This window comes from Lemur catta, chromosome 7 (assembly GCF_020740605.2).
Source record: "Lemur catta isolate mLemCat1 chromosome 7, mLemCat1.pri, whole genome shotgun sequence".
Classification (NCBI taxonomy): Eukaryota; Metazoa; Chordata; class Mammalia; order Primates; family Lemuridae; genus Lemur; species Lemur catta.
In genome coordinates, this window is record NC_059134.1 from 7,109,796 (window position 1) to 7,137,208 (window position 27,413).

General features: G+C 55.8%; 1 protein-coding gene across 1 annotated transcript in view; it reads right to left on the reverse strand.

Moving 5' to 3' along the window:
- Positions 1 to 27,413, reverse strand: part of KIRREL3 (kirre like nephrin family adhesion molecule 3) — a 512,553-nt gene that overhangs the window by 112,650 nt on the left and 372,490 nt on the right. The window contains exon 2 of the mRNA XM_045557855.1: positions 3,500 to 3,577. Coding sequence (XP_045413811.1) covers positions 3,500 to 3,577 — 78 coding nt within the window. The remainder of the gene's footprint in view (positions 1 to 3,499; positions 3,578 to 27,413) is intronic.

A 27,413-nucleotide genomic window follows, 5' to 3' on the forward strand; every position in this document is an offset into this window, starting at 1 on the left:
CTGGGATGGGGCTGCCGGGAGAGACCTGGCTGGAGCTGCGCGAGAACACGGCCCAGCAGCAGGTGGGGTGAGAAAGGAGAGTGGGTGTGGAAAGGAGGGAGGCCCTCCTGGGGCAGGCCTCTCCTCCCAGCCCTCTGCCCTGCTGCCCTGCCTGGGCTGGCCGCCCGGGAAGGGGCTAACGGTACTGGAACTGAAGGACGCGCCAGAGTCAGCGCCAAGGTAAGACTTAGGGAATTAGCAACGTGGGGAGACTCATTTTGTGGAATATTCTACGTCAGTCTGCTTTGCCTGAGGAGCCTCTTCTCAAGGCCACCTGACACCTGTGGGTGACTTTGTACATTTCTCTATTGTCACTCAGGGCACTGGCTAATTACCTAGACAGAAATTATACTCCCTATGTGCAAAACACTGGGCTAAGGCCCGGGGATAGGCCAGGAAGAAGGAAGAGTCTTCGCCTGCCCGTAGCTAATTTTCTAGTGGGACTGACAGCACACAAGGAAGCAGCCTAATCAGCAGTCGCGCACTGTGGCCAGCGCCACGAAACACACAGACGGGCTGCCACGATGGAGACGTGGGGGGCGGGGGCGTCTAATTTCGGCAGGGTGGTGAGGCAGGGTCTCTCCAGGGAGGTGACGTTTACACTGAGAAGTGCCTGCGTGTTTTTATTGTGAGCTCCTTGAGGGCAGGGACTATGTCTTATTTACTTTTATAGCTCCAGGACTTAGAACAATGCCTAGAACTTATTATGAAAAACTGTTAATTATTTTTATGGTATTTAATGAAAGTTGGATGAATAAATAAATGATCTCCCTCTAGCAGTTCCTATTTAAAGCACTAATATCTCAATCACATGAAGACAATTATGTCAAACATATCTGATATTCTCGTGCCTAGTCTGTCTTTATTCCCTCCTTTCCTGTCTGCCCTTCACTTGTTTTGGCTCATATCTCTATCTGATGCCCAAACGTGTTGAGTCCAAACAGGCAAGAACAAACATACACACTGCACGTATTCCTGGCCACCTCCGTTCCTGCAAACCCTGCAGATTCCGAAGCTCTCAAAACCTCTCACTGACTGTCACGTGCCTCCTTAAACGATCTTTGAACAGCGTTTTCTTTTTATTGCTTTGTGTAGTTTAACAGCAGCAACTGCGATTACTCTAACTTATGATAAACCCCAGATCTATAAAGCTCCTGTTCATTCATTATTTTCCTCTTGCTCCTTCTCAAGCTGTTATGTTTTGGAATGTAGTGAGGAGGGGGAGTGGAAGGAGAACAAATCAACAGAGAAATAAATGAAGCAGGGAGACACTTCTCTCTGGTGACAGGCACCCTATCAGATACTGTCAAACAGGACGAATATGCTTTGATATAGCACGAGTAGGTCTTTTGTATTTATTCTAAATTGGAAATATAATGAGCACCATCTTATCTCTAATGGAAGAAGCAGCTAATTGTCCTAATATCTCACTAATTCCAGCAACTGGGAGAAAAATAATTATTTTTTACTATTTTACCAATTGCTCAATTTATACCAAGGTGTATTATATACTGCGGACAGAGATTTCTGTCTCTTGATCTATGTCATTGCTGCTATTCCAGTTCAATTATTAACATGTGGAAGTTATAATTATTTTGGGTATTGGTATGAGATAATTATAAGCTAGAATACAGCTCCCTGTGTTTGCTGATGCCTCGTCCTACCTGCAGACATGCTGGACTATGGGCACATGCACTTTAGAGAGAGAACAATGTAGAACATGGCACTTGGGGTAGCCAGGCTGGCTGGAGAGGAAGCAGAGGGGCCTTCCCCGTCCAGGGCCTGCCCCTCCTTTGCTTCTGCCTTCTAGCCTTCCAGAGCCAAAGCTGACCCACCTTGCGCATCTCTCCTCCACCCCACCGTCTCACCCTCCTCCTTATCCTGTCTCTGCTTTGTTAGCTGAGATTTCTAACTTGTCACTCACGTCGGCTCAGCTTGCTTACCACCCTCTCATCTCCTCGGTCACCTGGAAGCTGGGGTCAGATACCTGGAGCCTGGGGTTTCAAATCCAGCCCAGCTCCTGACTTTTTGACTCCCCTAATCCCAATGAACCTTGTTTCAGCTTCTCTAATGAGCTTTGCCAGCAAGAGAACATGTCTATTCAGCACCGCGGACAGAGGCATGCTGTCAGTTCCCACAAATTAGAAGTTACTGCCTAGCAGTCTTGCCAAGGAGGCGGTGTTGGAAAGGGAGGGGTGGCCGGGAAAGGGAAAAGTCAGCGATGGAGACTGGCTGGCAGGACACAGAAAGTGCAGCCGCCAGCCCCGGTTGTACTCGGCCACGGGGCTCCCACAAATGGGAAGTGGCTCCCTGGTGGGGCTGCTTTCTAACATGGACAGGCAGCAAATGGGGGAGGCAATCACTTCCTGTGCTTAGCTGCGCTGGCCTCACTCTTGTCAGACCGTCACCATGATGGGTGCTGGTGACCGACCCATGGCTGGCAAGGTCTCAGGTCTGGGGAGCACATGAGGGTGTGGAGTCATGGACCGGGCTGGGAGGAGAGCCAGCTGACAGCACAAGAGGCACTGAAACCATGCCGTGGTCTAACCTGAGAGCTGGGAGGGGGAAGCTGCCTCCTTGCCTGGAGTGGGAATGAGGCTACGGGGGCCCTGGGCCTTGGGAGGGGAGGGGCCCAGCTCAGGGCAAGTTGGACTGGTGAGGAGCCAAGGCTTCCTTTGTCTGACTTAATGAATAAATGGCATCCCCAGCCACTGTCTACCTACTTTTGCATTCTGACCAACAGTCGGCGGATCTGATGGAGAGGGGTGTTAGCTGCAAAGACAGATGGCTCGGGAGGAAGAGGACTGGCTCCCTATCATAGCAGGACCACAAGTGACAGCACTCCGCTCACACTCCAGCCTCTGTGCCCATGTCAACACCTTCCCCATGCCCTCGGTGACCCAATCAAGCCCCGGAAGACAGGCTCAGTGCAAGAGGAAGGCAGAGTGGCCCTTGAGTAAGAGGAAGAGATAGGTCCATGCAGTTGGGAAAGAGAAGGTTTCCAAATGTAGGTTCTCTGGGAGTGAAGACACTGCCCTGCCCTTCCGTGGTACTCTCCTTCTGTTCCCCCACATGCTTCTCAGGAGCCATCTGCTCAATAGGCATTCAGGAAATACGAATGACTGAGGAGAAAGGTAGAGCGGTCTGGATCAGAAAAGACAATGGAAGCAGATTTAATTGGGCTGGCGAGTGGGTGGAAAAACAGCAGGGAAGAGAGAGGAAGGGAAGCGGGGGCTGGAAGGGAGGAGGGACGACAGCATAAGGACAGTGTTCATGAATCAGCAGCCTGTGTTCCAGGCATTCACTGCTCTTCCCCACGTTATTGTAAAAATGGCTTCGTGGAAATCAAACTGATTCCTGAGGTGCCCCACGGTCTTTCCCTGCTTCCTCTGCACCGTAGTGGTAGGACAGGGCTTCCTCCCTCCAGAGCACACAAGACGGTGGGGCGGTTCTCACTGACCTTCACTCATTCGCCGGAACGTGTCCTTGGCCATGTAGCCCAGCACCAGACAGCATCCTCTCTTCTGGAGGCCCAGCTCTGGAAGGGAAGCACAGGTGGGTGAGCTGGGAGCAGTCAGGCGTTAGGGGAGCCCCCTCTGTAGGGGGCTGTGGAGCTTGCTGCTCTCATAAACACGGCTACTTCTGTATTTAACCAACATTTGCATTGTGCTTACTATGTTCCAGGCATAATTTTAAGCCGGTCATTCCTCATTTGATCCTCACAACAGCCCTATGCAATATATACCATTATTATCCCATTTTTTATCATCTCCATTTACAGGTGTTATTAAGTGGCCTTAGATGATACAGCTAGCAGGTGGCGGGGCCAGGATTTTAAACGGAGGTAGTCTGGCTCCAGAGTCCATGCTCGTAACTATCACTCTGGGTTATTGAGGCCTTTTATATCCCAGGCTTGGAGACCACGCCCAGCTCTCCCTGGGATGCGGCAGACCCGCCAGCGTGTCCAGGGTGGAATGACACAACCAGACCGTGGTGGCTCAGAAGGATGGAGAAGTGACTGGGTGAGTTTGGGGGCTGACACAGAGGTTGAAGTACAGGCAGAAGGACTCTCTCTGCCTTTTGAAGGGTGAATTCAGGGCCAGAAATTCTGTGCGTTTCTGTATCAAGGTACAATTTAGCACCATCAAGTACTTAGGAAGTGTAGGCTAACGGCACAGGGGCTGGGATAGCTAAGAGACACAAGACTCCACAGGGCTTTGACCAATTGGAAAAACTTGATAGAACAATTGCAGGTAGTAAATGAAAGAGATGATTTTTTTTTGCACGATATTTTGTACAGCAGTGCCCACTGTGTGTGAGTGTGGGACTGGGGTGTATCTGCCTCACGAGAAGGCAAGTGTCCTCTCTGGTATTGATTCTTTAATTCCAATTTATCTTAAGCATTTTACGAATTCTGAAGCAATTCCACACCGAATTTTATTTCAACAGCCCCCTGAACAGCCCCGTGAGGTGGGAAGACAGGTTGCTGCAAGTCACATTGTGCAGTTAGAAGAACTGAGGCTCAATGACGCTAAATGACTTCCCATGATTATCTGAGACTCCCCACTTCCAGCTCCTTGCTTAGAAGTCCTACAAATGTGACACCTGTCGTAGACGGGGTGAGTGAATGAGGGGTGGATTTCCGGAAGTGCGACTGTGACTGTAGCCCCTCCCAGGCTTGCCAGGACTTCTGGGCACCTGACTACTCCCTGCCTTGGTTTCTCAGAGGAGGGTCCGCCTGAGTGGGTGTCATGGCATCTTCTCCCAGACACTGGGTGTCCCTGCGAGCCTGGCCAGTGTCCAGGCTGTTACAGGGCAGATGGAGCAGGTCGTCCCCCACCTCCCTCTCCACCTGGGTGGCCAGGTCCTCTCCTAAGCGTCACAGGGTGAAACAGAGCACAGGGCCCACGAGAGACAGGTAATCAAGCTTGGGGGCTCCTGCCCTAGAGAAAAACAAAGTGTGGGGCAGTGGCAGAATGCCATGGCCCAGAGGTCACCAGCTTTGATCTCCCGATTCTTTAAAGGGGTTTATTGACTATCAGTAAAGAGCAGAGAAGCAGATCTGAGGGCATTGTTTCCAAAGGCACCCGCTTCTCTTCCTTCCCCTCCACACTCCCGTCTGAAGGCTCAGCCAACCGCCCTCACTTCAAACAGCCTTGCATCTCGGGCGCCCAAATTGACGATGTTAAGTTCCCTCATCCAAGGCCTTGACCCTTTCTGCAGGGGCTCCTGCTCTGTCGAGGGCCGAGGGGATCAAAGCCCCTTTGATGTTTACTTACTATATTTGTGGATTTTTTCTAACAGCCACCGCCAGGAGGCAGGAATGCAGCCTGCCAGGAGGGCGCCAGCAGAAGTACAAGCTGTGAGGAGGCACTGAGCTCCCGAGAACAACAGCCTCTGGACGGAGACTGTATTGAAACCCCGACATGCTGACGACAGGCGGAGGGAACCAGCCCGCTGTAATTGCACGCGTATCGTTTGGCATCAGGATGATGCAGTTGCTGGCAATTCCTATTATGTTTGCCGTTGACTTCTCGTGCCCATCTAAAGCACATCGGCAGTGGCTCCTCACGAGAAAGGAGCCCAGGAAGGAGCCCAGGGGAGCACTGAGTAGGGAGGGGAGGAGATGCTAGATGCATTTAGGCGAGTGTTCCAGTTGTTTCTAGACAGTCCCTGAATTCTCAGGCAAATGGAAGGGGAACAATTCCCTAAAGATTTGGAGAGTGTGTGCAGCCTGTTGAATCTGGCTTATCTGTGTTGGGTATCTCTGCCACCCCAGCTCGGCCTCTCCTATGCCACAGACTGGGGCCCCGTCCTGGGAGGACTGCCCAAGCAGAGGCTGCACAGCACCAGTTATCGTAAGAGTCTCACCGACCATGTTTGATTTTTGCAGATGGGCAGGAAAAGAAGTTTTTAAAAAATCCTGATTAATAAAAGAAATTGAGGGCAAGGCAATTTCTCAATGTATTTGGCTCATTTAATTTGACACGTATGGGTTAGTCTTAATTATTTAGGCGGCTACATTACAAGGTGCTAATAAGCACACTGCAGAAATTTATTAAGTGCAAGGGCTGTCTGACCGAGCCTTTTCTGAGAAGTAGGAAGAAGCCACTGGCATCTTGGCAAGAATGGGCAGGTTGGAAGATGAGTGAAGTGGGTTTTCCAGACACGAAAGCTGGTTTCCCATACATGAAAATTTGGCATGTTCTCTGGAGAGATTCGCAGAACTAAACTGGAGGTTGCCGGGTCCACAGGAGGAAGCATGCCAGCAGGGACTGAAACGGGGCGGGGAGGGAGTCTGCATACAGTGGTGGGAGGTGGGGGACGGCAAGGTACTGACCACAGAGCAAACGAGGAGAAGATAACCACTTTGGCTCGGGGAGACCCCACCAAGCCAAACTAACCAGGCTGTTGGGGGGGATGATAGACTGTGACAGGAAGAACAGGAATCTCTCTCTCTGTGAGGTAGACCAGCCACCAGGCTGTCACCTTCCTTGTCACATGGCACTGAGACAGGTGGCAGAGTCAGATCACAGATGCCCATTTTGGAACAGACGACAGGGTCTTCTCCAAGTAGGCTTTGGGGCTGCCATCTTTGGCTTTATCAGTAGCGGAATCACTCACGTACCATGGAAAATCATTAACACGAAAAAGGTCCTGGCTTCCAAGGGAAGCTCACAGCAGAGAAGTCCAGGGTCCCTGGCAGACAGGGAGGGCACTGTGTGAGGAGACGGGAGGCTGAGGATCGCTGCCTGTGCAAGGAGACGCCGCCCGGAACAGGGCGTGTCCCTCAGGGAGAAGGGGGGTGTGCACCCCGGGAACTCCTGGCCTCCGGACTTCGAACAACAGAAAAGTCAGGATTGTGCCTTCTCTGGCACCCTAGTCCCAAGCGTAGTGCCTGGCACCTGGCACGCACTCAGGACAAGTCTGCTGACTTAAGGAAGTGGCTGACCGGAAAACACTGTGCAGCGTCAGCTCCCCCGACCCAGGTCAGTGCAAACAGGTGGGCTGACGCGCAGCATGACGCATTTAGGTTAGGTGAGGGCGGCTGTAGAGTGGGTGCAGCCTGCGATTCATCGGAATAGAAGACTAGGGAATGTCATCTGATTTCCTCTTGGGAGGATTAAAAACGGATGGCATCATAAATGGGGGAATGGTTTCCTTCAGTTTCAGAGGGTGCAGATGGGACTTTCTCTAGCTTAGTATTCCTTGACTGTTACTGGTGACAGCAATGATGTGGTGGTGTTATTTCGCGTCTGTGGGGTGCTGTCATACCCCGTCTCACTGCGTGCACACAGTGAGTGGCTCTGTGAAGCAGGCAAAGCGGAAATTATTTCCTCCATGTTGGTTTCAGGAGCTGAGGCTCAGCGAAGTGAAAGGACAATTCAAGGAGAAGCCACTAGCTGGTGACACTGCTCGGGCCAGAATCCAGCGCTGATTTCTGGCTTCCGTCTCAGGCAAGGGATGGGGTCCCAGGGCTGCAGACGCCGAGAATCAAGGCAGGCCAGAGAGCAGAGGAGAGCAGAGAGCAGAGAGAGAGCAGAGCTCGGGGCCAGGGCAGTGCTGTGGGTTGAATTATGTCCCTTTCCCACCACCCCCAGCCATATGCTGAAGTCCAAACCCCAGGACCTCAAAATGTGACCTTATTTGGAGACAGGGACTTTGCAGAGGTGCTCACATCACAGTGAGGTCATTAGGAGGGGCCTTACTCCAGGACGACTGGTGTCACACATGAAAAGGGAAGTTTGGAGGCAGGCACCCGTGCAGGGAGGGCCACCGCAATGTCAAGGAGCCACCTACGCGCCAGGCAGAGAGGCCCAGAGCAGATGCTCCCCACAGCTCCCCAGAGGAAACCACCTCCCAGCTTCTTGGTTTTGGACTTCTGGCCTCCAAAACTGTGAGACGCTGTATTTCTGCTGTTGAAGCCACTCATCTGGTGACACGTTGCTACAGCAGCCCTAGCACACACACGGGGGGACAGGGAGGAGCTGGTCTTCTCACCACGCAGGCCATTTCCACTGGACCCCAGCCCCCGGCCACAGAGCTGCCGCAGGAACAGCATCACACGGCTGCTCAGAGGGCCCCAGCTGGCCGGAGAGGGCCGGCAGGGGCTGCCCGGTGAGGCCGTGGAGGTGGTGGGCACAAGAGCTGAGGGGCAGCGGGGGAGGAGGGCTGGCCACGTGCCTGCACACCCAGGCATGCTCAGCGGCAAGCGGAGGCCTTTACATTCCTGCTTCCAGGGTGAGGACCATGTTGCCCCATCTGGACACTAAGGGGCTCTCACGTAGCTGTGGACAGAGCTGTGGCCAGGGACAGCCACGGCGCCCACTGCCCCTCCACTGCCGAGGCCGTCCAGCGTTTGTGGGAGGCTGCCCGTGGCAGGCCTCCCTCCTCTCCGCAGCTCGCCCGGCACAGCAGTTCTGGGGTGCTCGCTGAGGACGACCTTTCCCCACCTGATGCTATTCGACTTGAGCACGGCCCTGGGGGCCTATCGAGCCAGAAATAGAGCATCATTGGCGGGCAATCCAGTGTGGCTGTAGCAAAGACTTCGGGAGCGGAGGAAAAGAGAGGAGGCAGGAGAAGTCCAGGGAAACCCGCGGGCATCCCACGAGCCTGGCCCCGGAGGCCATACTTTCTCTGCAGGTCGTGGGGAGCCATGAAGCACGGGAGGCCGGGGAAGGACAGGCCAGGCTCACACTTAATGAAGACACTTCGGCACTGGTGCACGCAATGGGGGGAGAGGTAACCCGGGCCAGGGAGGCGGCTGGGAGCCTGTCGCTGTCCTTCAGGTGCCAGGTGATGGGTCTGCATCTGCTCCCTCTTCCTGCTCTCTGACGACGGCCAGAGCTCCAAAAGCAAGTGAGGGACGCTGAGCTGCATCGCGATGACACCCGGAGCCTCTGGATCCTGGCTACCTCGACACAGAGAGCAGTGGGGGCTGAGAACAGCTTGAATTCCCCAGATGGTGCCTGAGAGCACATGGAGGAGGTGGCGGCTGGGGCCATGGGGAGGCCGGGGATGCTTTGGAACTCACAGGGCTGGCTGAGGCCGAGCCCCAGCACTCGGCAGCGAGCGGCCCTCAGGCTCCTCTGAGCTTCCATTTTCTCATCTGTAAAATGTCAGTGCCAGTAGTCAGACCCTCCTCGCACGATTGGCATGGAAATGAAATGAGCCAACATGGTGACAGGTGCCCAGAAGGAGGAAGCACCTAATAAGGGCGAGTTCGACAGACAGAGACAAAGTGCCAGCATGGGGATTAGAGGTCACCACAGTCCCTGCTGTTTGTCTTTACAGACACGGAAGTGGAGGCACGGAGAGGTGCAAGGACGTGTCCACAGTGATGGGACTGTTAGGTGGCGCACGCTGGAGGTTAGCGTGGCAGCCGCGAGTCAGCGGGACAGGAGAGTGGCGGGAGTCTGGAGGCCCAGCCATGGGGCAGTGGCTGCAGAGGCTAAGGGACCAGAGGGGCTGGCAATGGAGAGAAAAGGGTGAGTCTGAGACATGCTGGGAAGAGACAACGGTGCTAAGTGACCGCGTGGCTCCAGCAGAGGAAGGGGCAAAGATGGCCACAGTGTCTTTCGGAGGACAGATTGGTGGAAGGGCAGTGCCTGCGTGGGGAGGTGATGACAGGGGAAGCTGATTAGGTGCATTTTTGGACCTCCTGTGTTGGAGGTGACGAGGTTCCCAAGTGCAGAGGACCCAGATCATAATGTGAGCAGGAGTTCCAGTCTGAAGAAACACATTGCTAACCAGCTGCATTGACCTCAGAGGGTGAATGTCTTGTTCTGGGGGAAGAACAGTGGGATGCTATGGGTAGACTCCCACAGGCATTGACCCCACAAGGAGCACGTATTAATAAATGTGACTGGCACAAAGTCCCGTCCGCAAACACTCACTGAGAGGCCACCGAGTGCCAGGCGCGACGTGCGAGCTTCCCAGCCCGCTGAGGTGGGGAGCCCGCTGGTTACGCCTGCACATACTTGCGCAAAGGCAAAAGTCAGGGACAAACAACAGCTCAGCAGATACAGTGTGGTGAGGCTGCACCCAGGCTCTTGCCACGTGAATGGCCATCCCCGCCGCAGGAGCCCAGAGCGGGAGAGGGCTGCAGGAGGGGGCTGGGGGTGGGGTGGGGGTGGGGAGGGACACCCTTGCAAAGGGCTTGAAGGCTGGAGATTGTCTCAGTTTTCTCTTTGTTGGGGGTCTGTACTGATGGCCTCTCTCATAGGCCACTGTCCCCCAGTAGCCACCAACAGCCACTCTGCCCAGCGGTGCCTCAGTGATTGCAGAATACCAGAGTCTCATGTTCAGAAAGTTTTCACCTTGATTCTGAACTGCTTTCTGCACCGGTTCTGCCTAGTCCTGTTTTCAGCATAATTACTCGCATCCAGGCAATAACGAAGCCCATAAATCATGCCAAGATCACAGTTTTCTGATCAACTCTATAGGAAAGAGGCCTGAGGAGGGGAGTAGCAAAGGCATATTAATCCTAACTAGCGCCCGGCTCTGGCCCTCTAGGACAAGTAATAAATGTTTAATAGCCCAATAATACCGGTTTTATAATTTTGGATTTCATTGCTTGCTAATTCTAAGTTTATTAAAGAACTATAAACTTTACATTGTTGTAAAGACATAATTGCTATTTCATTGCTTATTTAATATGAGTTAATTATATTAGAACTCAGTTTTTCCCCATTCATATTATCAATTAGTTGTTTTAAACTATTGATTTGTATTTAATTAACTATGCTATTACATACCAATTAAATTCTTATAAGAGAAATCTGAAACAGCTGTGGTCTTAAATTAAGTTTTTAAAATAATGAATTCCATAAAAAGCTGGTGTTGAGTTGCCGTCTTTAGGAAGAGTTGACAATGATTTGTGATAAATCTAAAAAGTTTTTGTGACCCAGCCCTCACCAGCCCCTGCAGGGAGCAGGGCTCCCTCAGACCCCGCTGACAAGCCCCTCACAGTGTCGCACGGCAGCAGCGACGGCTGATGTTGGGACAGCCCTTTCCCAGCCCCTGCCGTCCCCAGCCGTGCGGTTTCCCGGCTGTGTAGCCCTGTCCACTCAGTGGGCAAGGCAGGCAGCATTATCAGCAATTCCTTGCCACCAGCCGTGGGTCTGGAATTGTCTGTCTATGTTGCTATTGGCCCCAGATCCCATGTGCCTGCAGGAACCCTGCGTGCCCACGCGGCCATCAACCTTCAGGCTGTTCCAAGTCTCTGCTGCACTGGCCTAAGTCTACGCACCCCGGGTGGGAAGAAGACAGAGACGTTTGCTGAGCGGCAATGGGCATTTAACTTTCCTCACCTGGTTTCACCCTCACAACAGCTTTATGAAAATACAGGTTCTTATCCCCTTGTTATTTACAAAGAAACTGGCATTGCAGAGGGAGAAGGAGTTTGCCCAGAGTCCTGCAGGTGGCAGGCGGAGAGGCCTGGAATCCCCGTCTGCCTGACTCCAACTGGTGCCTCGTGCCACGCTCCGTCTGCCTTCTCCGTGAGATCCAACGCCTCCCACTTCGGAGTCCCAGCCCACTGGGCTGTCTGAGGCCTCGCCTGGCTCTTGTCATCTTTCTCTCCTTGGAAGGCTGGCTCCTCCCCTACCCTCAGACACTACCTGGGCTCTTTCTCCCAATTGATGAACTGCCTGGAATTCTCACAGGGTGACCAGCTGAGCCAGAATGTGGCCTCACTCTGGGGAACTTGGCTTCCAGTACGAGCCGCAGGCTTGGCAGAGCTCACTCCCCGCTCTGCACACTGAAAGCGGATGCTGGCTGCAGTCCAGCCTTGCCCCGCTCCCTTGGCCAGTGTCACCAAGGGCTTGCCCACTGGGTCCAAGTTCACTCGATTCACCAACCCAGGTAGAGCTGCCACGAACTGCTGCTTATGCTGTGTTCATTCATCTCTGGGCTAAGCACTGTGCATGCATTATCTCTACTCCCCATCAAAACTCCCAGAGGTAAGTACCACTATTATTCCCGTTTGGCCGAAGAGAAAACTGAGGATCCAAAAGGTCAAAGAACTTCCTCAGGGTCTTACAGCTAGTGAGTGCTGGGGTCAGTGAAACTAATTATACACCAGATTCTTTGGGCTTCTAGTGTAATCTCTTTGCGGGGGGTGGATGTAAAATATATGGGGATTGAAGGATGTTATCACAAGTACAAGACAGCCTAAGCCCAACTCTGATTTAAGATGCCCAATCCCAGCAGTCACGTGCTCTGTGGAGGTGCGTACCAGAGAGGCAGGGTCATGAAAGCCGCTCCTGCTGGCCCGCCTCTGGCCTCTCTCCCTGGAGGAACCCGGGCTGCTGAAGGCCCTGTGCCTGGAAGGTTTCAGACGTGGCCCAGGACAGAGCCGCGGCTGGTCTCTGTTATGCGGAGGGACAGGTGCTCTGCAGCTGTGTCCTGCCCCTGCGGAGGCTCCGCCTGGTTTCCCCCTTGAACCGCGGCCGGGAGGCCAGGCAGAAAGAGGGCATCGCTTTTCCCCTTGTTTCTTGTAGGACCAAGAGTCCCAGAAAGACTAAGGCTGAGGGCAGTAAGGACAAGGGCCAAGTCCCACCCTGTCCCCAAGAGCCCCACCCCATCCCCTGCAGTTCTCTTGAGCCCAGACCTTCTCGAAGGCAGAGGCCCAGTAAGAGGCTGTGAATACAAGATGGGCTTGTGAAGTTAACCTTGACACGGATTAGTGAAGATACGGGTTATTAGCCCACTGTACAGGGGAGGCTCAGGGAAGATGAACGATTTTCCTGGACTCACCCACTGGGAGGTGGAGGATCCAGGATTGAAACCCAGGACCCGCTGGCCCCAGAGCCCAGGCCTGCTGCACCCTTCCCCCAGGGTGGGGGCTGGATGCCGCGCACACAGCTCGGGGACCCAGAGACCCCTGTGGGAAGAAGGGACCACCCGGAGGGTGCTGGCTCATGGAGTCCTGGGCGTCACTGCCAGGGGGTGGGGAAGCCCCCGTGGGGCAAGGCCGCTGGAGAGCCCATTTCCAGGGGGATGGGAAGGAAGACTCGCCTCCTGGGGAGAGCAGGGAGGTGAGGGTGAGGGAGGCAAGCGTGGAGAGCGCCAGCCAGCTCGCCTGTGTGGGCAGCAGGGGTGCGGCTGACGTTTACTGAGGTGCTTACGAACCACCTTCTCACCCAGGTAAGGCCCAAATAAAACCGTGCACCGAGCGGCCCCATAAGGGCCCCATGCTGATGAAAGAATTGGTCTCTGGAGCAGGGTGGGAATGCCCAGCCTTTGCCCTTGAGCCCTGCGTCTTGCTGAGCCAGGCAGGAGTGGAGGGGGTGCCTGCTCTCAGCTGCACGAGGGAAGAGGGCAGAGAGAAGCGATGTGTCCCAGGGTGCGGGGTGGAAGGTGGTTGGCCAGGGTCCAGCAGGCTGGGGGATGCCACCTCCACTTTCTGGGTGGAAAAGCAGCACAGGAGGGAGGCAGGTGATGTCCTGTCCTTGCCCCCGGCCAAGACAGTCACAGCTGCCTGATTCACAGTCCAGTGGTCATGCCTGGCCCTGCAGGGGGGACCTTGTCCGTCCAGACACGCCGTGCACCTTCACTGGCATGGAAGGAGGGAGGGGTGTGAGCACGAGCTCTCCCCCTGCTCTGCCTCCACTCCCTCTCACGGCTCCCGGGCGGACTGTGCTCCGGGGCATCCTCACCTGGGCGCCTTGGGAGCCACATCTGGTGTGCAGCGGCCAGGGTTGGTGAGGCTTGTTTCTCCAGGGCTGGACAGAGCCCCGCCCGCCCCAGCCCATGCGGCAAGGAGGGAATGCAGGCGGCAGGGTGGGAGAGCGCCCAGCGGAAGGGCGGGAGCCCTGCTGTCCTCCCACCGCTGAACCCCTCCGTGAGCTGGCGCTTCCATTACAGCTCTGTGCCTTCTAATTAAATGGAATCTGCCAGTTACCTCTCAGCACGGCAGCAATTCCAGCTCACTGGAGGCGTTCTTTGTTTATTTTCATTTATTTATTTATTTAGTAATTATTGATCTAGCTGTCCATGTAGCTAGAGGGCGGCCCTAGCCCGGCGTTTCTGCCTTCAAACACAAGAAAGCTCCCACGCAGCCTCTTTCCCACGGCCTCCCGGGAGGGGCAGGAGCGGCCGCAGGGCTGCGGAGGCCCGGGGCTGAGCTCTCGCTGGGGGCCTATCCCTGGGACAGGGCTAAGCTCGAGGCCGCAGGGGAGCTCAGTCTGCCTTCCAGGCATGGCGTGGTCCAGCCCTTGACTCCACCTGCCCTGTTCTCATCAAAGGTGCCTTATGGAAGTCCACTAATTCCAGAAAGCTCCATGGAAGCCCCTTGGAGGCCCCAAAGAAGGAACCTCCTGAGGAACTAGAACTTGGGTTGGAGAGCGAGGAAACCAGTTGTGACTGGGCATTATTAACAACACACACCCGCAGGGCTTTGCAGCTGAGGAAGTAAATCCGTGTTCTCTTTGACCCTCACCACATCTGGAGGTGTCCCTGCAGGGGGACACTGAGGTTCAGAGAGGCTCCACAACTTGCCCAGTCACCCAGCTGTTAACTGCAGAGCTGGGCTGTGAACACAAGGCCCAAACCAAGCCCCCTCTGCCCCAGAGCCCAGATCCAAGCTGCAGGCCCAGCCACAAAAATCAAAGATCCGTTCCTCTTTCTAACGGTAGCCCTTCGGCGATGAGGGCCAAAGGCGAGCGTGACAGCTCTGAGCAAGGAGTCCGCCTCGAATGGGTCCAGGGGGTGATTCTGAGCCGCCAACCTTCACTTAACAAGAGCATGAAGGTTGACTGACCACAAGGCTGACCCAGTGGGAGGCTGATTGCCACAGGCCTGCCAGGGGCCACACGGACCCTGCACATCCGTGGCTGAGCCTCCGAGAGGTGACCTGTCTGGGGCCATCCAACCAAGCAGCCCCAGCAGAGCAGAGGACGAAAGGGGCTGCGACAGTGACAGAGAGAGACACAGAGAGAGAGAGAGAGAGCACGCACACACTTGCATGTCACAGCACGCAGATGGGAAGGAATTCCAGACTTGAGCTGACACCTTAGACATGAATCTCCCTTGAAGAGAAAGGGGCACTCAATTTGCACCTCCACCCTGGCCTACCTACCCCTACTGACCTACTCACTGGGTCATTTGCAAGCTACTTAGTGCTTCTTAGAATAGGAATGAACAGCCCAGGAAAGACCTGGGCCCACACTGGCCATCCTGGGTCCGTTCAGGAACGGTTGTGCTGCCAAGGTTTCCGGCGTGTGTGGGAGGTGGGTCAGGGTGCTTCTGTGACCCACTTGCCCGTGTAAAACCATCAGACTCTGGCCAGGCTGTACAGAGTGGCTCTAGCCAGTGAAGGGGGCTGAGGGTTTACATTTTTTGCTCATCTGGAGAGAGAGGTCTGGCAGGAAGACTCAGAGAGGAGCCTGGTCTAGGACAAAGAGGGTCCTTGAAGCAGGGTCCGGGGAGCAGCAAGCCTGGAGCTACCCTGGCTTCCCAGCTGTGCTCGGGAGACCAGCCCCTCTCTTGGCTCCTGCGGCCGAGAGAAGCCAGCCTGGGGAGCTCAGACTGCGGACCCACAGCCCTCGGGACCCCTCACAGTGGCGCGGCCCCTCCGGCTGCCTCTTGGCTCCTGATCAGAGATGTCCACGTTCAGTTCCTTCAGTCTGTGAAGTGGGGAGGCCCCGAGCTGTGGTGAGGATTGGGAATAATGTACGTAAGGTACCGGGAGGTGAAGGTGCGGAGACCTGTGTTCCCATACCCTGTCCAGACGTACGGAGCCAAGGCTGGGCACATTGTACGTGCCCCATAAATAGCAGACAGTGATAAAAATAACGTAACATACCATTACAAAGTACAGCGGACTGCTAAATGTCAGGACAGGAATGAAACACTCTAAGATTATCCTGAGGACTCCACTCCTGTAGTTTGAACGAGGCCCCTGCACTGCTGGAGTGAAGATAACACCTTCAGCAGCTCAGGGACTGGCGGCTCACAGCTGTCCTGCGGGCCTGCCGCTCCCGGCTTGCAAGGCAGCGCGGGCCCAGCCTGCAGTTCTGCAGAACCGGAGGAGCAACAGGCCTTGAAAGCGGTCACAGTGAACCTCGGCAGCAGCTGCGGAACTGCAGAATGAGCGCCAGGGGCCTATGAGGCTTTGGGGGTTGAAAGAGGCTTAAAGCCCACCCGTGGGATCTTATAAACTAGTCAAGCAGTTGGAACACATACACAGAAAGACCCAAGGCAAGGTCTTCTCATGGCATGTCCAGTTCAGGCAGGTGATAACAGGCTCCGCCTGGCTCTGCACGGGCCTCATGGAGGTGGGGGCCCAGCTCTGCAGGCCATACTTTACGATGCACAGGGACAAAGCGAGGGGCACCCAGAGGAGGAAGCCAGGACTGCAGGGCTCTGGAATCCTGGCCACAAGAGGCACAGGTGAGGTGCCAGGCAACGGCGATTCTACTCAGGTTTCTCTCAGTAGAAGGAAGCAGCTGTCCTCAGTGCAAGCCGTCCATAGGCTTTGCTCTTCCCAAGGACTCAGAGGGGACAGAGCCCAGGAATGACAGTCCACTGGCCCATCCTGCTGGGCCTGGGATGCAGACGCAGCCAGTGGACGGAAATGCGGTGCCAGCTCAGAAGTGCTGACGGAGCACATCTCTCCCCCACTCTGCATTCAGCCACGTCACACTGGAGTTTCCCATCCACTGCGGTGGCAGCATTTACACTACGGCAATTGGCAAAGCTACAGTCGGAGTTCTTCCCCTTCCTGAGAACTGGCTGGCCCACATGTCACCAGCAGAGCTTTCACAGGTGAGGAGACTGTTTACCCTGGTTCTGCCTTCTAGGCCTTTCACAAATGTGACTGAGGCTCCTGCCGGTCATTTCTGCCTCATCTCAGGTGAGTCACTGTCCCTCCGCGCCTCATCCTGGATTGCTGGGCACTGAGCTGGAGCTGCTGAAGTCTGGCCAGAGCAGCCTCAGGGGAAATCCTTTCGAGGGATTTCCTCATCTGTAAAATAGAGAGTTTTAACTAAGGCAGGAGACTGAAGCCAGTGTGTGAGGACCTCTAAGGGACCTCAGTTAGGGGGTTCTGACACTCTTCTGAATTTGCACACAAAACAGAATATGCATGCCTCTTTCTAGGGAGAGAACCGTGGTTTTCACCATATTCTCAAGGGGGCTAATGCCCCCCGACATGTGACAGTCCACTCAGGCTGCCATAACAGAACACCATAGACTGGGTGGCTTATAAACACCAGAAACTTATTTCTCACAGTTGTGGAGGCTGGGAAGTCCAAGATCAAGGCAGATTGGGTGTCTGGTGAGGGCTGGCTCTCTGGCTCTTAGGCGGCATCTTTTCTCTGTGATGCACATGGTGGAAGCACAGACAAGCTCCCTCGGGCTCTGTTACAAGGACACAAGTCCCATTCACGAGGGCTCCACCCTCACATCGTAATCACCTCCGAAGACCCCTCCTCCTAATACCATCACCTTAGCGGTGGTGATTTCAATGAAGAAATTTTGGAGGGGTGCAAACATTCAGACCACAGCAGCCTCCAAACTAAGAACCTCTATTCACAGGACCTTTAAAATCCCTCTAGCTTTAAGATTTGTTGGGTCCCAAGACTTCCCCATTTTTGATGACTATAGCTTAATAATGAAGCTGACTATAGGAGCGGAGGGCCACGGGAAGAATTCCTACCACTTTTTATCAAAGGAGCTGTTTTCTGAGCACTGGGAGCCCTGTGGACGAGGTGAATTTCAGCTCCAGGCCCTGGCACCACGCGAAGGCAGGGGCCGGCCCTCCTGCCTGCCTCTTCCTGCAGTGCCCACTGGGGCACTTGGTTCACATAGGGGAACACTGCCCAAAGGGACAGCTGGGGCCCTCTCCTTCTTTGAGGGCTGGAGGAGCAACCACAGGGTTCCTGAGGCCAGGGTACGCCTCCTGCCCTGGGGATGAGGACTCTACAGGCATCTTTGAGGTTTGCCCATGGAGCCGTCCCATCCGGGTCTTACATTGTTTGCACTGGACTAACCCGTTTCTTTGTGTGCTTTCTTATGCCTCTGGTCTTGTGTACATATCTGATTTTGTGCATTAGTGAGAAATGTCATAGCATGTTAGAACCAGGAAGGAACCTCAGAAATCACACTGTTCAGCCTTGTACAGAGGAAGAAACTAAAGCTCAGAGGAGGGCAGTTGTCTGCTCAGAGTCCCCTGGGGCAGAGCTGTGTCTTTCGCAGCCTGCGAGCTCCCCAGTCTTGGTTCCCTGCCCTCCTTCTGCTCCCCCATAGGGCAAGTCTGAGTAGTGACCATGTGTCCTGCTGGTTCCAGTTCTGTGCCTTGGGCTTCGCTGTCCCTCCTACCGGGGATTCTTGCACCCTCTCAAGGATCTGATCCCACTCATACTTCACGACGCCCCAGGAGACTCCCTCTGCGTGTGGCCTTCTGCCCCCACCCACGCAGGTGAGCGCCCTCCGCCGAGCACCTCTGCCTCATCCGTACCTGCGTTACGAGACCCCCACAGATGTGGCGATGGTTTCGTATGTTTGCTCCACCCTTCTAGACTGCAAGGGGGGACCATCTCTATTAATCCTGGCATCTCTAGCACCTAGCACGGGGCCTGGCACATAGTAGGCACTCACTGAACACTTACAAGTGACGAGTAACTCAACAGACAGGGACCACCTAATATTCAGCAGATTGCCATTTGATTTAGCACCTTACGTCCCCTCAAAATTTGGGGGGCCAAAATGAGGGCTCAGGTCTGAGAGCTTCTCTGGTGGTTTGAGAACAGAGCTCTGAGCAGGGCTTAACCTGGAAGCTTCCGTCTCTACCACCTCTTGCCTCCTTTCACAGAGAGGAGCCGCAGTCGGCCTCTAGAGTCGCTCTATGCGGCTGAGCTTCCAGTCGCTCCGGTTTTGTCTCTGAGATTTTCCTAATCTTCAATCACGCATTCAGCGTTCGCTGAGCGCTCACGGTGCGTCAGTTCTGGTTGCCATGGATATTGCGGTAAACAAGGCAGAGGGTCTGTGCCTTCCCGAGCCTCCCTTCCCAGATAGCACCGACTCAGCCCCTCGCCCTTGCACAGAGCAGCAGGGAGCTCCGCGCACTTCGGGCCGGTCACTCAACATCCCTGGGCCTCCGCACCTCCAGCCGCCAGCCCGCTCGCCAAAGCCTCTCTCAGGCCGGCAGGCGTCGCCCGCCGTGCCCTGGCCCTGCGCGTGGCCGGACCCCGCCGTGCCCTGGCCCTGCCCCACGCAGGTGCGCGCAGGGCTGAGCCTGGGAACGCGCTTCCTTTTCTCCTGGCGCTCCGTTTCCCCAGCGGGGGAGCCGGGATCCCGAGCCCCGACGAGGTTCTCTGCGCCAGAGTGCAGGGAAAGTGCATGCCCAGCCTCGCCAGGGCGGCCGCCACGCTCGACACCTTTGCGCACGCACAGACGTGCCATTTGAGCCACACTACGGCTGGCGAGGGAGGCATTGCTGCCCTACTTCTCAGATGAGAAAACTGAGGCTCAGAGAGGCCCGGAGCTAGTCAGCAACGGAGCGGGCTGAGGATCTTGTCTTTCCTGCCAATGGCCGCTCACCCTGGGGGTGAGGGAGGGCTCGGTCAGCGTGGAAGGAAGAGAAATAGAACGTCACGAAGCCCTTTTTCAATAAACGGCTCAGCAACGTGTTTGCCTGGCAGTGTTTCCATGTTGACTTGGTGTGTGGCACGTGGATTAAGTACGCAGTTTGGTGGTCTTTAAAGGATGAACATTTTCCTCTAGGATCAATAGCTGAGTGAGTTCGGGCCTGAATTCATCAAAATGTCACCTGAAACAAAGTTAGTCTCAGGGCTTCCGCACGCAGGCTGACGGCAGGGGCAGAGCCCAGGGAACGCCAGGGCTCTCCGAAGGTCTAGGGCACCTGTCGGGCCGGGTGGTCCCATGTCCTGGAGGGGGGAGTGGGTCCTGACAATGGTCCCTCCTGTCATCCTTGCTTCAGGGAGGGTGAGGACCCTCCAGCTGTCAGTTCTTTGCATAGAAAGGGTCTTGCCATCACTCGGTGCTCCCCTCACACCCAGCACAGGATCCCCTTTACGGAGGCTCGGAGAAGCGGTCACCTGGTTTCCCCTTGGATCTTTCTAAAGACAAGGAGCTCATTACTTTGCAAGTGGTGCTTTTCATTTTTGGAGAGCTCAAATAATTTTAAAGTTACTCTATATTGAGCTTAAATATCCCCTACTGCCCTGCAACTTTGACTCAGTCCCAAATCTGTTCCATGGGGCCACACAGAATGCGACTGATCCTTCTTCCATCCAACCACTGAAAAGTTTAGCAGTGGTCTTCTCTTCTCCAAAAGAAACATCCCTTAGGATGTTTGGGGCCTGGAATGCTTGCGGCCCGGGAAATGCCCCCTGGCGTCTCTGCACATTCAAGGCCCTGGCTTCCTTCCTTGGCCCTTCCTCAGCATCTCACAAAGACGGAGAAGGGAAAAGTGGGAACTGGCTGGAGCCAATTCCTTGGCTCACGTGCCTAGGAAAGAAATGGGGGTGACCCTCAATCTCGGTGTGGATTTCCACACGAGTGTGACTTGTGTGTCCACACGCTCATACCAGTGGGACTGTGTGTGTGCACACATGTGAGGAAGGGGTGAGAGTATCGGATGTGGCGTGTCCTGGTGTGTGGACACATAGTGGGCGGTGAGTGTCGCAGATGTGTGACAGTGTGTGAGGTGTGTGGGTGAGCCATGTGCAGGCATGCATGAGCCCTGGTGGAGGGGCTCAGAATCCGCCTTGCCCCTGTGGAGAGTTCTAGAATGTGTGTGGTAAACTGTCCCTGAGCCACAGGCTTTTGGACCTGAATGCCAGTCCTGCTCCCCCGTGTCAGGGCCTGGCCTGTTCCTTGGAGGTGTCCAAGTCCCAGCCTTTCACATCATGCCTGGTCTGGGCCTACTGACTCGCGTGGAAAGGGACCACATGAGAGCTCATGTCTGCCCTGCAAGGTGCTTTTTGTGCATATTCCCACAGTACCTGCATCAGACGTACAGACAGAACCTCTCTCCATTGGACTTGCCAGGGTGCCGAGGGCCAGCAGGGTGGCACGGTTCTCTGTGGCCGCACAGCTAGAGAACAGCAGAACCAGACCTGGGTTAGACCCGAAGCCCACGCTCCGTCCTTGTGTCGCCTCCGGGAAGTGACAACCAAGAAAGGTCTTTGCGCCAGAGGTCTGCAATGTCCTGAGCGCTCCACTCCAGGGTGAACAGGTAGCTCAAGGCAGATGACGGTGGTGCGGGCTCCGGGGAGTTTGGCCAAGAGCCTTCAGGGTTTATCCCTCGGGACGGCAGTCAGCTCCCAAACACGGTGAGTGTGAAATCCGATTTCGTAAATCGCATCCCAGGCCAGGGGCAGTCACGCTGCTCCGTCAGTTACGACTTCCTCAGGAACCTGGGACTGCAGCTGTTCACTTTCCTAAATCCTCCTGCATGCTGTCTGAGCTTTTATCCCCCTGATTTACTTATTAGATTTCTACTGGGCCTTTCCTCAGTGGAGCGCTCTCTAGTTTAACCAGTAACTTCTCTCCGGAATGAGACAGGCACAGGCTCCCACAGGAAGCCAGTCGGGGGGACTGGGACAGAGTGAGAGAAGACGGACAGAAAAGACAGGGCCACGTACGCAGGACGAGGACGCACCTGCGGGCTGGGAGTGGGCGCTCACCGAGTGGGGTGGCGTCTGCGGCTCTCCCCAGATCTGGGTTTGCGCCGGGTCTGGACAATTGTTGCAGGTCACTGCTGCTGATGAGCCACGTCCCCAAGCACCTGCCCCGCTCCCATGATCTCCCTGCCTCTCTCCACGGCTGTTATGTTTATCTGCTCCTGTGTCCGTCTGTTTCCTTGGATTGCAAGGTCCTTAAAAGCAAGAGCCAAGCCACCTTTTTAAACCTGGCACTTGTCACTGAGCCTGGTCCACAGAGGAGCTTAACACAAGCTTGCTGGGTGGGCGACCACGGAGGAAGCCGAAAGCCCTGAGATCACCGGCCGTCCCCGCCAGGGAGACGGACTCACACACGTGGGGCAGCGAGGCCCCCGGCTGGTCTGGCCAGGGAAGTTCTTGTGGAAGAGGGGGCCAAGACTGGGCCACCTAGTAGGCTGGGGACTGGTCAGCTAGAGAGGGGAGGGCATTCCGGGCAGAAGGAACGCTTGAGCAAGGTAGCAGTGGGCAACGGGGTCCCTGAGTGTGGCAGGAAGGCGGGTCTGTGTGGGGAAGGCTGAAAGGCAGGCCGGCAACCGCGCAGCCCCGACTGTCTCCTCCTCCCCGGCTTGCCCAGCCCCAGCCCCACGAGGTGTCAGGCAGCCTCGTTCTCTGCCCTCCAGCTGCGTCTCCTGCAGGTTTCTGTGCACCCTGGACAAGCAGGGCCATGCATGGCCCGGGACTGCCCTGCCGTGTCTTCACTTCTGAGTCGGGAGGAAGAACCAGCTTGGATTCTTCGGGTCTGAGGGAACCCCCTCCCCCACCCCTCTACTGCCCCTGCCTTTCCGGGGGCCTCCTTCGTTGTTTTCCTCCTGCTCCCTTGACATCATAGTCCGAGTTCCACTTGGACCCCAGCGGCATGCCCTGCCGGCCTTTGCATGTGCTTAGTAAATACACACCAAGCCCTTCTGTGCAGACCCCGGGCTGCGGCTAAGCGGGTGCTCATGGAAACCCGCGACCTGGCTCCCGAGTGGTCGGGGAGCCGGGCCCAGGCCGCGCCGGCATGGATCGCGTCTCCCTCACAAGGCCAGGGACCACTGACTCCAGGCAGACCCCCGGGGATTGGACTATCAAATATAACCTGACTATAGTTTGAAGGTTTAGAGCTAGGCACATCATACTCATTTTTTTAAACTTTCACTTATTTTTAAACTGACACCTGAAGATCGTATGTATTTGTGGTGTACAAGATCATGTTTTGATAAAAGTATACATTGCGGAATGACCAAATCAAATGAACTAACATGCTATTACCTCACACATTCATAGTTTTATGTGGTGAGAACATGTAAAATCTACTCCCTGCGCAATTTTCAATTGTACAGCCCGTTGTCACTAACTGGCATCCCCACGTTGCGCAGCAGCTGGGAGGCTCCTCGGACCCAGGGCTAGGGCTCAGGACCAGAGGGGACTGAGCCCCTGGCGCGAGAGCTCTGGAGTCCAGAGAGGCAGGAAAGGACAAGAGGAGGCGTGCAGAGGGTCGGGCCCTTTGCTGAGAACCCCTCAGACCAGACCTGGCCTTGGACTCCCGCTTACATGAGGGACAGGTGTCACAGCGGGACTTACGCAGGCTGCCCAAGGTCACACAGCCATGTGACAGTGGGGCTGGGGCCCAGTCCAGGGACCCCAAAGCCAGGCTCCTCCCTCGATTTGGCCCTGGTTCCACCTGTGTGATTGGTCTGGCCTCACGGGGTGACCTTGAGCAAACTAGTGAGCCTCTCTGGGCTTCAGTCCTCTCCTCTCTCAAGCGAGGGATGGAGTCTCAGTGGAGGGGCCTCTGCAGGCCCCTCCTGGCCGCCCCCCAGGCCCGGCCACTGCCCGCTGCCTGCCGGGTGCCTGGGTGGCCAGCAGCAGCCCAGTGGCCGTTGCCAGCCGCCAAGCCCCGCTGTGCGTGTCTGCCCGCGCTGTCTGCTGTGCAGGCTGGGATCGCAGTGCACTCCCTCCCCGCTGCTGCAGGGTCAGGGTTCCAGGGAAATCCTCCGCTGCGGTGGAAGGAAGCGAAACCAGCAAGGCGAGGACATCGGCAGATGCAAAAACCTGCCCGTTTACCTTCCAAATCCAGGCTGCGGGGCGGGGACAGCTGAGAAGCAGACAGACAGATGGTGCCCAAGTCGGGTGGGGAGGCGAGAGCTGAGTGCAGAAGTCTCTGGGATCCTGCAGGTCTCAAGGCCCACGAGGGAGGCAGGGAAGGCGCCGAGTGTTCACCAAGAGGCCGGAAGATCAGGGATTGACTCTACTCAAGTCCCTGCTGACTGCACGCCAGGCCAGCACGTCGTGTCCCCGCACACATTCTCCTAGCAAGCCCTCACAACACTGACGCAGGAAGTATGTCCTTAATTTTGGTAGGAGGCTCACACAGCCTAAGTGACTTACTCAAAGTCACACCGTAAATGACAGAGCAGAGCAGCGCTGTTCGCAGCTGACAAAGGGACGCTCTATCTGTTCTTGACGGTGAGACCCGCCCCGTCCCCTCTGCCCACACCAGCTACCCACCATGCAGACCGCCCGCTCCCTGGGCCCCACCCCTCGCACCCGCTCCCGGAGCCTCCTCCACCCGACACACTCGGCTGTGGTCCCAGCCCCTCCTGCTGTCCTCAGCTGACTGTGGAATCTTTCCAAGCCCAGGGGATCGTGCAGTTACCAGGGAAAATATGCTCCTGTCCTAGGCTTGTCAGCAGCTCTAGAGCAACAAGCTCTCTTTCTAAAATGAGGTTCTCCATCTTGGAGACTCTGAAACCTCTGGGCCTGCCCAGTCGTGGGCCTTCCTCCCAGCTCAGGACAGCTGGGGTCATCGCCAAGGTCGAGCGGCTCACAGAGCCCTGTCCCCTACTCCACCAAACCAGGAAGGGCACCCCGTCAGGGCCCAGCGCCTGGCGCACAGGCCAGCCCACCAGAGCTTCTCTCTCACCTTGTGTACATTTACGTATCTAGACGGAAAATGAATACACAAAAGGGTCTAGCATGGTGAGCTTAGTATGTGCTGTGCAGTGAGACCTAGGTTCAAATCCCAGCTTCGTCACTTATTAATTGTCTGATCCTGGGCTAGACATTAACTCCCCTGCAAGCCTGCTTCCTTCTTTGGAAAATGGAAGTAATAATTCCCCCACCAGAAGGAGCTGCTACGGGGACAGGACGGGAGCAGCACTCAGCACAGTGCCTGGCACACAGCGAGCACTCCCAAAGCGGAGGCTCCTGGGGTCCTGCCCCCGGCCCTCGCCCGCCTGTCTGCTCTACTTGGAGAGTGACAGCTGACAGCAGGGCAGGGGTGGCTGCGGACGCTGCTGGGGACTGCAGGCTTTCAGAAGGCATTAGAGGCCATTGTTTTAATCAATACTATATTATTTCCTCCGAGGCAGCTATCCCCACATTTGTTATGTGTAAATAGGGTTTTTCAATGATGTGAACGTGTTAGCTTAATGTAGCTGACATTCAGCGTGTGCAGTCTGGTGGCTGCCCCTCAGGACCTCCAGGAAAATGAGATGATGTATCCGTCACAAAGCCGTCCTCCTGAGTGGAATTTGAGCAGCGGGAGGCAGCAGCCGGGCACCAGGCACATACTCAGGAGTCCACAGACAGCACGAGCCTGGGAGCACGGTCCAGAGAAGTGTGGATGCTCCAGAGAGAGTGTGGATGGCTGGTGCCCTGGAAGTGGGGTTTTGGGGTTCCCATCTCTTTGTTGCGGAGTCTGGATTCCAACACCGCGGCACTGTCCGGCTACCTCCTGCTGACGCGCTCCTCTCCTGCTTCCCTGGCGTTTGTCGGAGTTTACCCTCTCTAAAAGCTGGATTCTCGGATGGCTCCCTTCCTCTCTTCCCAACAGATGCCCCAGGCAGTCTGAAATCTCGTTTTGAACGTGCTCCTCTGGCTCCGCCCCAGTCCCGTGAGCATGGCCCAGCCTGGCTGTCCAGGCAGGCAGAGAGCTGAGCGAAGGTTGCCCTTCTAAATTTGCCACGTGGGCTTAACTCGCCTCCCTTCATCCCGGGCACTCAGAGTAACAGACAACTCTACCAGCTCCTCTCTCAGTCCCACTGGACTGAAGCTGAAGCAAGAGGGGTTTTGTTTAGACTGGGGAGAGCTTCCCCACCGTGACACCCTTCGAGTTGCAAGCCAGATGCCACTACCACACGGGGCTCGCAATCAACAGGCCGGAACCCCAATACTGTGCCTTTAACCCCATAATACCAGGTATCAGACAACTCTGAATTCATTTGCAGAGCTCCCTGGAATGCACCATAAAGGAACTGACCTTTACCAGGATATCTGTGGAATCTTATCCACTGGACGAGCATCCACCCCTGTTTCCTTAACAGTGTCTGGAAGCTGAGGGCTGGACGGAAAACCGCTTGCAGATCCACCCGCCTGCCAAACGGCAGTGGGCCCGAGGGAGGCCGCCTCTGAGAAATGTGGGAAGGAAGGGACCTAGTGCCTACTTCACGCCTGTCTGTTCACCTGTCCAGGACGCTGGTCACACTCTGGGGGCCATCCAGCTAAACGGTACCACATGAATGCAAAGGCCGTCACTGTCATTAAGTTCCGTCTGTGTGTCTTGAACCTGCCGCACAAAACTGTGTCTGGAATCGGGCTTCAGCTTCCCTGCAATGTCTGGGAGAAAGGAGGGAGGTGTTTTTCTTGGCAAATAAATATGATATCATAAGCCCTGGCAGGGTTCCCGCCTGAGTAATGGCCGTCTGCCTTCCTAATTCCTCAGCAGCTTGGAACAGGAACACTGTTCTTTACTTCCTCTCTTTAAAAGCAACTCTCTACTGAAGAGCATCACTCAGCGGCAGCTTCCCTGCCCGGACGTGACGGTGTTGGGGGACGGCGGCGAGGGCTCAGCTCAGACTGCAGTGCGCGGCTGGGAAACCACAGCAAGACATCCGGCCCGGAAAAGGCACCTGAGACCCTTGAACTAGAGCGGCTGCTCTTCACACGCCCTCGTTCGTGAGGACACAGCGACAGTCGACACAAACCACACTGCTCAGCGCTGTGCTGCCCTGGCCCGAGTCCCTGCGGAGCAAGCGGGTAACCCGGCGACCCGGCTCGAGCGGGCGGCGACCGGCGAGGACAAGCTCGTCTTGCTGAGCCCTGCTGGGCGTGGGCCGGCGGAGGGCCTGGTGGCTTCTCTGCGCACACGGGCACTGCACCCGTAAGCATACAGACCCCTCACAGTCACGTGTCGTGAGCTCTTATGACAACAGTTAGAGGTGGCTGGACTATGACCCCTCATTTCACAGACCTGAACACTGAGGCTCCCAGAGATTAATTAGGTAACTCGCTCAGGGCCACAAAACGTACCCGGCAGAAGTGGGAGCTGCACTCAAGTCTTTCGGCTTCTAATCCAATTTTTACAGGACCTCGTCAGGCTCATCGCATTTTCTGGGCTGCGAGGACTTTGGTGCTGCCACCTGCCCACGGTGGAGCAGCTGGTAGAAGGTGGTGGGCAGCATGGCACTGAGCCGGGAGCTGGGCGTGGCTTCACATGGCTTGGCCACTGGCCTGCTGGGGACCCCGTGGCAGCGAGTCGTTCAGATGAGGGTAGGGCCCGGCTGAGCCCACAGGGAGGTCTTGAGGCCAGTGGGCAGCAAGGGCCTGAAGGTACCGCGAGAAGGGAGATCAGTGTGCAAAGGCTGATTGTTGATGCCGCCAATAAGCGTTTACTGAACACCTACGATGGCTACGTGTGGG